The sequence below is a fragment of the Varanus komodoensis genome, unplaced genomic scaffold (genome assembly GCF_004798865.1).
Source record: "Varanus komodoensis strain SLA01 unplaced genomic scaffold, ASM479886v1 scaffold1, whole genome shotgun sequence".
Taxonomy (NCBI): domain Eukaryota; kingdom Metazoa; phylum Chordata; class Lepidosauria; order Squamata; family Varanidae; genus Varanus; species Varanus komodoensis.
The window spans coordinates 137,894,423-137,905,007 of NW_025335268.1; the positions used below are offsets into that span (position 1 = coordinate 137,894,423).

The following is a 10,585-nucleotide window of genomic DNA, read 5'->3' on the forward strand; positions in this document are numbered from 1 at the left end:
TGGAAAGTGGCAACTGGGGTAGCAGTCTCCTTAAAAAGTACCCTGAACTCTACCACCTTTGTGGCTTTCTGCTGCTACACATTTTTCCTCTGGTGTGTTTTTTCCCTTCGTCTTCTGAACTGAGCTGATCAGGGATCACATACTGGGCATGACGTAATGTTGCCAACCAGATTCGACTATGTGCTGGCAATGCTAAGGGTAAATGAAATTTACCTAGATTAATATCAGTGTTTCTGGTTCTGGCTCCAGGAGTAGTAGGAGAAGTTAGACATTGTATCCCAGAAATTAATCTTACATCACTTGCACCATATTTGCCCATGTCTTTAGACAAGTGTAACTTGGGAGGCTAAGGTACCCTGTGTTAGGGAGGCTAGAGAAAAAGTTTGATTCTCCAGATGCTTGGGCTATTGTTTTAAGCATGATGCCATCCAGTCTTCCTTTGTCATTTACGGAAATAAAAGCAGGCAAGGTTTCATGACTGACCTAGTGTTTTTTGTGCCTCGGTGCTCTTATTCATTAAGATTAGCATTGTATATCCTTAGGATGCCAATTCTGAACCCTTTGCTTATTTTACAACAGGTGCTAAGCTTGTAGATTCCATCGCCATCGCTCCTGATGGGAATATCAAGCCACCGGTGCTTACATCTACCCTGCCACATGATACTACTGGGGGTGTGTCCTTGAAGTTACAGGCAGCTGTCAATATATTTTCTGAGAGCCATGGAGCCATTCCAGTTCTGATCTGCAAACTGGACAGTGAAGCAGCTGAAAGGGCTTGTTTGACTGGGGAGTTGAAGGAAGGTGAAGGCACAAAGTTTTCCTTTGTTGGAAGGTGAAGATGTTTCCACAAGAGCTTTGAACTAGGCAGACGGATTTCACTGAGGCAGTAGCATTTCAGTATGTGAATCTATTCTGTAATTCATGTGTGACTGTCTGCGTCAACTTCAGACTGAAGATCCACTTCTTAATGTCTTGTCATTAACTGAATTGCAGCAAATAATCCAGTACTCATGATCACCTTCTTCTAAAGAAATGAAGCTACACGTCACACAGTAAACTTTCAGGTAGTTTCCTAGAACTTGGAGCTTTTTGACATGAAGCTTCTCACCGCCACTTTACAGAGGCATCTGCTTCTAGAATCCTTGTGGAATTAAGATCACTTCATTTACGTGTTTTTAAAAATATATTTTTACACCAGGGATTTATTTTCTGTCTTTCTATATGTTTGATTACACACCTACTAGGTGCTTGTTTGCATAATGATATTGTGTAAATACACTAAGATTTCATGGCACCATTTACAGCCTTTCCTTTTTAGGGGAAAAACACCCAGCTAAAATGGCTGCAAGCAACAGGAAAGGCCCCAGCGAGTGATGAAGTTGTGTGGAGCACCAGTTAATTTCCATGAGCGATGAATCCTGAGCACACTATAAAAGCCTTGTGTAGAAAGGTTCCAAACTAACCTTTTCAACTTGAGTTTAATAAGGAAAGGCTTGTCAGAAAGCTGTAAGGTGTTTATGAAGAAGGGACATTTTTTCCATTCATTCCTGGCAGTCTTTTTCCCTAACCCAGGGGTCGGCAACGTTTAACACTCAAAGAGCTATTTGGACCCGTTTCCCACAGAAAACAAAACACCGGGAGCCACAAAACTCTTTTGACCTCTAAGATGAAAATAACACTGCATATGTCGTTTTTTACCTTTATGCTATGTATAAAAAACTATAGTGTGCTGCATTTATGAAACAAATCGGGGGCTGTGCCATGCCGGCCCAGGTCACAGATCGGGTTGCAGATTCAAGAGCCACATGCAGCTCCAGAGACGCAGGTTGCCTTCCCCTGCCCTAACCCTTCTCAGGAAATGCTACAGCAAAATATTAGGACTTCATTTTAGGTGTCAGTGGTGTCCAGATTGCAATTGAGATCAGTGACTGAACAAATTGAACAGTAAGATAGTTTACAGCAGCCATAAAGACAAAAAAATAACGAACCTATGAAAACCTACTATTATTAAGATGTTTATATGAGATATAAGACAAGTTCATCCAAACACAATGTATGGGTGTGAAAGCTGGGGAGTGAAGAAAGCTGACAGGAGGAAAATGGATGCATTCCGAAGATGATGCTGGAAGAGAGCTTTGCAAGTACCCCGCACAACAGAAAGGCAAGTGTGTCTTTGATCAAATCAAGCTGGAGCTTTCCCTAGAAGCAAAAATGACAAAACTGAGGTTGTCATACTTGGAACACAGCATGAGAAGGCAAAATTCCCTGAGTAGACAATTACGTTAGGGAAAGGCAAAGGCAAAAGGGAAGACCCAATATGAGATGGACTGAATCCATAAATGAAGTCACAACCTTATGCATGAAAGAGCTGAATGGAGCTGCCATGGATAGGATATTTTGGAGGGCTTTCATTAGGGTCACCAGAGGTGAGAGATGACTTGACAGCACATAACAACAAATAAAGATGTTAGTTATTGGAGCACAAAGTCAATAACCAAATATGAAGAAGTTGCAAATTAAAGAGGATCACTATTATTACAAGTGGACTCCTGCATAAAAATTGTTGCAGTTTGGGAAGCTTCTGTTTGTGGTTCTATTTTCCTATTAGTTCTCCTGTTTCCCAAAACAATCAGTCAGTGTCCCTTTCCCACTGAATATATTCAGTCTTTATATATTCATATTGGCCTTTGCGGGGCATTTTGTCTTTTGGGTTTGGTCTTGTTTTATAGGTTGAAATGAAGTAGACATGCTTGTATCCAGTCAGACTTACTATAAAAGCTGAGCTGGGCAGCTCTCAATTCCATACATGAGGACATTTTAATTAACTTTGCAATGAAACAAGGAAGTGATTTAGCCAGACAACGCCCACAGTATGAAATAGTAAATAATGGGCAGTATCCAACTATTATTCCCTTTGCCCAGATAATGTTGTGCTAATGGAAACTAGGTTCTGAAATATGCACAAGAAAATGCCACTGAAGTAGTGTCTGTGCAAGCCCAGTTCTGTAAGCAGTTATGCATTATGATTCGTAAGCCGTGTGCAATTGATTCTGCAGCCAGCTGTGCATTATGGTTGCACAAGCAATTGCACAAAAAGTTGTGCTACTTGTTGTGCAAGCATGAGAAATAACCACTTACAAAATGGAAAAAAAATGGTTAGAGCTGTAATAGCACAATTTGGATTTGCAGAATGACACTGATACTGGCCAGAGTAGGCAAGCAAAGACTTTGCTCTTTCACAGAGCATCAAACCCTTTGGGTTTGAAATGGTCCTCCTTTTCGGCTAATCAGCTGGCGTGGGTTGGGGGGTGGTCCTTCCATTTAGCATTGGCTTTTTGTCAACTGCTGCTTAATTGAGTCAACAGTTGTTGACTGATTATTCTTTTTAATCTACGATGTTTTAATTGTATATCAGTTGGTTGAGTTTTTCCCGATTTTGCCAAACTATTTGTAGATTATTTGCTTCAAAAAGCGGGATTTAAATATTTTTAAGAGAGAAAGTTATAATTTGGTGATGAAGCCAGGGTTTTGCCCATAGGAAGGGTGGGTTGCTATCAGAAAAGAAGGGTGTGTATTCTCCCTTAGACTTTCAAGAAATGCTGTGGTTTATGGGGATATTTCTGTTGCTTCAATTCTTAGACAAAATGCCATTTTAACGTTCAGTGATTTGCACTCTACCCCCAGAAGACACAGAGAAGTTGATACACTCAGGAAAGATCAGCTAAAGGAATTACAGACCTCGGAAAAGAAGCTGTGAGAAGTGGATGAGGAAAGAATGACTGAGTGTCTGACCTGCCAAGCTGGTTTTGAGTGTCCTCTTGTTGCAGCAACTACGTGACATTTCAGCTGGGTCCCAGGGTCGAGCTGTGTATTTCTCACATGACAGTTCATGATTCCCCCTAGAATTACAGGCGATCTCTTAATCCTGCTCACTCCCCTTCACAAAATATGAATTCACTGCTGAAATACAAACATAAAAGCGTGGAAGTGGAACAAGGCAAGGCTAGGAAGAGGGACTGTGCAAAATAACTTTTTAGTCCAGTTGTTGAAAGGTTTGGATCTCTCTAATGAGGTCCCACAAGTGAAGTAGGCAGTTGAGTGCTAAGTGATGACAGATCACTCAATGAGGTGTGGGCTCCACATGCAATTTTGTGCACCAGATTGTGTGAAAAGCTGCTGGGCACGACCTAAAAGTATTTGCACAGGTTCTGAGTTTGTCTGTCTGGAAGTAGGAGTGCTTTGGCAGCCTGGTAGCCCAGAGGATGCTGGTGTGTGATCTCTTACAGCTTTGGGTCAACTATTTATAGCTGATCACAGAAGGTGACAGAATTAAACTGGTTTGCTAGAAAGTCTGGTATTTAAAGACCAGATGAGCTCTTCCTTGTAGGACCTAATATTTGTTGATGAAATTCTGTTGTAAAGGTATTGTCCCAACACAGATTTTATTTAACTAAATCCATTTCTGACAAGATATGTCTATGCAAAGCAAGGATCCTTTTAAATTATGTATGCTTAGGATGTATTATTTGGGAAGGTTGTTTATGACAGGTTTTAGTCTTTCTGCCTTTAAAAGTTTTTGTTTTCCTTCTGTTAAGTTGTGCATACTTGAACCAACACCTTCTACAAAAATTTGTTTTTTATTTTGTTTTTTCTATATATATGTTTTAATTAAGGGAGTTCTGACTTTTAATTGCTTTTATTTTTTTGCACATTTATTATGTTGAGCCCTTTGTGACTACTGATATGAGATCATGGAATTTGTCAATAAATTTTCTTTTGCAGTAAATTTGGCTTATGCTGCAACATTTTTATAGCATTAGGCCTTTTTTACCGTATGTGTGCTGTTATGCTGGCTTATACAATAGTGTTGATTGTTTTGTATTTCTTTAACTCTGTCCTTCTGAGGACAGCCAGCTTTGCATAGGTAATTTTGCTTTGCATTATAGCAATAACAACAGAAAAGTTAAAAGAATAAGCCAGCTTCACATTGAAGCAATTTGGCTTTGCATTATACCTATGAGGCAAACAACAGAAAAGTTAAAAGAATTTAAACAAATAATTTAAATGGATCCCTGAAGCCTATTACTACTTCCATCTATAATCTGATGTTGCCATGTACTAATCTTTGAGTGGGGCCATTCGCATCTCTGTTCCCCGACCCAGAATAAATAGAAATAACAATACATACTGTCAAGCACCAAGTTTATTTATTTATTTATTTATTTATTAAAACATTTTTACTGTGGAGTTACTGTGGAGAAGTAATCATCTTTTTAAAAATGCACTGCTCAGGTAAAGCTAAATTCAAGTTACTTGGGCAGGAACCTGCTGTGCTAAAAGAGCTGGAACCGTGATAAACCACTGAATGGTAGCTATGGCCAGATGTGGTCCCTTCAGTGGAACCCAGAAGGAGGCATCCCACATCTTTAGTTGAGATTTAGACCATGCCCTTGTATCTCCTAGCTGTGCACTGATTTTGCAGAGGATTTGAAGATTGTACAGCAAGGTGGACAGGGGGAGATCCAGATCTGCTGGGTAGTTTGCAGTAAATTATCATGAGTTGCTGAGACTCAATTGTTTAACAACATGAATAGCATCATGTGTCTTTCCACCTAAATGGGGCTGTTGAAATGAAGAAGGTTTTGAATACCCAGGAGTGGACTTCAGGATAAAAAGACTGTGAGCTCAGTTCAGTGAGGAGAAACCTGTGCACAGAACCATCAAGTTCCTTCATTCTTAGTGTATATCTTTTGCACTTCTGTCTGATTGGTGGATAATAGGATTCTAATTAAAAACAAGCTAGATCTCACAAGTCTGGGGCCTGCTCACTTGTGCCCTGCAAAAGTGCAACAAGATGGCCCATCAGTTTCTAAGCCACATGGGTATATAGTGCCACATGGAGTTGTTTTGGGCCAAGGGACCACTACAAATCAGAACAGTAGAATTTGCAGAAAAATGTAGAGAACCTGCTTGCATTATCTGCTAAGAATTTTGGTGGCTTCTCCCAGAAGTACTGCTACCTATTCCAAAGAGGAAGAAAGGCAGGGCCCATGCTGTGCCCCTTGTCACTGTGTGGCTGATGGTCACCTCTCCTGCCAATTCTCCTGCCCAGTGACATGTTCAGATAAGTGAAATTCTAAGTATAGGTTGCTACCATTCATAAAATTGGGTGTAATCATTGTGAATGCTGCAAACCAATATGGAGTGAGTGTACTCATGGCCTGCTGTGCATTATTTTTACCCCAGTGACTGGTGTATATTTGTTACAGGGAAGATTTGAAATTTGGTGATAACATTCATGATGGCAAGTTTTATAAATGTCTGAAAATCCACAGATCTATATTGGCAGATCCCCAACTACAATTGTCAGCATGAGTGAGGATAAACTTTAGGCATTCACCTGTGCATGTCAGTATTCACCAGAGCATTAACTCTCACTTAACTGAATACAGGATGATTGAAGAAAGCAATATGTTAAATCAAGTATATTTTATTTTAAGTTAGGAAGTATAGAAATGGTTAAATTAATTCTGTTCATGCTTTGCCGATTTTCAGGCATCTTTTGTTCCATCAGATCATCATTAAGAGATGATGATCTGATGGAACCAGTATGAGAGAGCCAGTGTGGTGTAGTGGTTAAGAGCATGGGACTCAGACGATCTGAGTTCTAGTCCCCACTCGGCCATGGAGCCAGCTGGGTGACTTTGGGCCAGTCACAGACTCTCAGCCCAACCTACCTCACAGGGTTGTTGTTGGGATAAGATGGAGGAGGAGAATGATGTAAGCTGCCTTGAGCCTTTGTAGGAAAAAGGCAGGATATAAATTGAAAAATTAATTAATTAACAGACTTGGATTTTTTTCCCTAGGGACATACAATAATTTCATTTAATTTGCACAAGTATGCATTAGTTCCAATATGTGTTTGTGCTAGTGCACATTAGTGCAAGTATTTATTTGTGCAAATTGCCTCCAAAAGTTTTTTTTAAGTCTACAGTTCTGCAGGATCCATGCAACTCAGGACAAGCCAGTCTGCTCTGGAATCTGCATATTAGAGTCATAGAAATCTGAACTTGTTTGAATCATTATGGATTTCTGACATCCCTATTTTCAATTTATGTTATACCATTATCTTAAGGATTCAGGGCAGATTGCAATGAAAACTGAAAAAAAAAAATGTCTGTTGCCTCATACCATAGGTGCATTACTGTGCTGTGATGTGCACACAGATCTACTGCATATGAAGGTTGCCCCATTGATGTCAACAGAGGGACTTACATGTGCTGCCTTTTTATATGGAAATCAGATTTGTCTTTCTTGGAGTGAATGGGAAAGCCATAGAAGAGCCATGTATACATTCATGCTTCCCTGCCGGGGCGGACAACCCGCAGCGATCCTCAGCTTAATTTTGAAAGTCTGATTGCAGACTTCTGATAAAAATAATCTGTTGCTCCTCCTCTGGGCAGATGGAGAGAAGGGGAAAATGGGTGACTTCATCTACTTTGGCTCTGGCCAACAGATGCCAGCAGATGACCCCCGAAGGATTGCAACCCTCTGCTGAAAAACGGTTCTCCACTCTGTTCTGCCCCGTCGGCAGTTGCACAAATTCTATTCCATAAAAGGATTGAAGCAAACCCAATTGGCATGCAAAACATTAAGAATAAAGCTCTACAAGTTGAAACTCCAGAACTGCAAATTTACAAATAAATGCAAAGAATGTTGCTGCCCTGCGTCTCTCACTGAATAGAAACCGGCTCCATCCATGCCAGCAAAGCAAGGGAATTTGCTTCCCTCCATTCATGAGGAAGCACAAGCAAACACTGAACCCATGTTTGCTCTCCTGAACCCAATTTTCTTCACAAAATCTAGTATAATTCCTCCTAATATACAAGCTTTGTAAAATTTTAGAAAATATGCAATAAATAAGAACATGTATTATTCTAGCAATCTAAATAATTTACTGTCACCATTTTGAAACTGGTCAAACTCATTATTATGTTCACTACTATACAATCTTGGCCATTGATACAGATAAAATTGTGATTGCTCAGAACTTCTGAAAATCTGGAAGTATTTTTTTTTCTTTCTCTCTCTAAACACTGTTGCATCTCCCGTGGGAATATTTACAAGGTCCTATGAGAGGAAAGCTTTGAAGGCTACAATTTGAAGAGGAAATTGGATCAGCAGAAAATTCACACTTCAGATTGATTTATGAAATGCCAACGAATTAACATTAATCTCACATTCGAGCAGCTTCCATCTCTGGCATGTACTGGAATAATAAGAGCTAGGAGGCAGATGCTGTAAATTTCCAGTTAAAAAAACAAACAAACCATTTGGCTTTATTACAGGCTAACAGCTCTCTGACAAGCTTTGACCTATGAAAGGAAGAGGGCAAGAGTGAGAAAGAGAAAGTGAGACGGCTAAGAGAGAAGCAGTCAAACTCTCACTGCCCTACTTCTAAGTTAGTCCTTGGTGGCTGAGCACTGACTTCAGCACAGACCTTCTACAGAGAAGCTGCAAAGAGGGAGATTTTTATAAGGACCCAGAAGGCAAGAGTAACGACGTGAACAGGTGAGTCGCAAATTTCTGAGGCTCACAAGAAACTTTTTCTTAGATTGTCCTTACATGACAGAAGCATCTTTGAGCTGCTAGTCTTCATCTGACAGCTGACTAACCACCAACAAACAATGCTACTTTTCAGATGACTAATGGGGAAAACGGAGTTCCAAAATAGCCTCTTAGAGCTTCCGACTCAACCCTGGGGTTCTGATGTGGTGTGGGGGCCATGGGAAGTTCATTCTGGTTGGTTGGTTGCTATTATTACTGACATGATAGCTCTGTGAGTTCAAATTGAGGTCTTTTATTTTTTTTTCCTTGGGGAGTGCTGAATCAAGATTGGGGTGTTTGGGGAAGTATAGACCACTGAAATATGCAAATGCAAATCCTGGATTCCTTGGACATTCCAATACCTTCATGAAATCTTGGATCTTTATCGCTGGGGCTACAAAATTCGTCGAGCTGAATTAAACTGAAAATGAGTTTTGATGAGGCACAATGGTACATCCAACCTCAAAAATGGTACACTAACCTCAAAAAATGAAAAGATAGTTGCACAGTTGTTCCTTGTTTATTTGGAATCCAGAATGTGATGTGCAGATCCCTTTAAAATTTGTTGAACCATTGGATTTCATAGTATCTGTGGTTGTAATGCTACACAGTTATGCATATATAATGAACTCAGTTTCACTTAAGCATGTGAAACTGAGCAGATTTGCAACCTGTCTGAGCAACAGTATTGATAGGACCATTCCTGCCTCCCACCATCTCCAGATTTCAGAAATGCAAGCTGCACCCTCAAACCTAGAAGAGTTCTACTGTATTGACATGTTTAAACAATGCAATTATTTAATTAACCCTATGGTTTCCAGATGGCGCTGCGCACTAAAGATTTGGAGCACGCACTGTTAATTTTAGCTGGAGCAATCTGGTAAGGCGCAGTGACCATATAAGGCTATACGGACCAGTATCGCAGCACGTTCTTTATCTTTCTGGGTTCAGGAACTTTCAGGGTGCACTAAAACATTTTTTAGGGTGCACTAAAACATTGCTCTACAAAAGGAAGAGACAAGGGTGCATCTAGCAGGGCTTCTCGTTTTCTGCCTGGGTGACTGGGGAGAGAGCTCTTCCTTTTAAAGTGGGGAAGGAGGGTTCAGGAGATGGGTTCAGGAGCCCCTACTCAGGTAAAAGCACAGAGAGCATAGGAGTCACAAGAGCATCTGTGTGCATGTCCGACTTTAAAAGAAGCAAACCACACCCATATAAACCATGCATCAAGAGGACAAAAAATGCTGGTAAGGTATTTAAATCAATTTTAAATTAGGGAGTAGCAGAGATTCTGTGCATCGTGGAAGGAAGGGGCTCATTTATAGCTTGGAAGCTGTATGTTGCTGCATTCTGTGTTTGTGCGGCTAGATTTTAATCCCTGTCCCTGATGACTGGCAGACAGGCAGGCAGGCACACAGAGAGAAGACTTAGAATGTGCACGGATATGGGAATGATAGCCATCACTTGCTAGGGGAAAGGACCGCCATGCAAGAGGCATACTTACGTTCTAGAATGCCTTAAGTATGAGGCTCTTCTGTCTGTCCTGTAAACTGCCACTTAGCCACCTGTTAGCCACCCATAGCAGTCAATGCCAAAGCATTCTCCCCCGATATTTAAAAGCTTCTTGTGAAGGCCTAATTTAAAGCATGAACCTTTGTCAGTTGTAACTCTGAGCCTTCAATCCGCACACTTATTCTCTTCAAGTATGGCTAACATACAGTGTGAACATTTGTCTGTTATCTTCTGTCCATGATGTGGATGTTTCATCTGAAAAGCTCAACTTTAGTGAGGAGTACAAGCACAATTCTTTCCTTTATCCTCATGGTGGAATTAGGGCAAACTTCATTGACTTTTCTCTAAACAGTCAAAGTATGTGCATGAATGGGTTGTGGCACTTGCTAATGACAACTTTCCTGGGTCGCAGGGTCAAGCAGACGTTAAATGTGTGTACACTGACAATGTCTTCTTCTCATTTTTACTC

The 10,585-nt window shown here is 40.5% G+C and overlaps 2 protein-coding genes across 6 annotated transcripts in view; both read left to right on the forward strand.

The window, feature by feature from the left end:
* The window catches only part of LOC123032206 (isopentenyl phosphate kinase-like), a 36,805-nt gene extending 32,019 nt beyond the window's left edge, over positions 1-4,786 (forward strand). For 3 of the 5 annotated variants that reach the window (XM_044447928.1, XM_044447942.1, XM_044447951.1), the window contains one exon: positions 580-4,786. In XM_044447928.1, the coding sequence (XP_044303863.1) occupies positions 580-836 (257 nt within the window). In that variant the 3' untranslated portion in view covers positions 837-4,786. The remainder of the gene's footprint in view (positions 1-579) is intronic. The other 2 variants (XR_006416454.1, XR_006416455.1) reach the window with 2 other exon arrangements.
* A 3,566-nt stretch (positions 4,787-8,352) lies between these two features.
* Positions 8,353-10,585, forward strand: part of IGFN1 (immunoglobulin like and fibronectin type III domain containing 1) — a 49,334-nt gene continuing 47,101 nt past the window's right edge. Inside the window, exon 1 of the mRNA XM_044432116.1 lies at positions 8,353-8,571. The gene's annotated coding sequence lies outside the window, so the exon portion shown is untranslated. The remainder of the gene's footprint in view (positions 8,572-10,585) is intronic.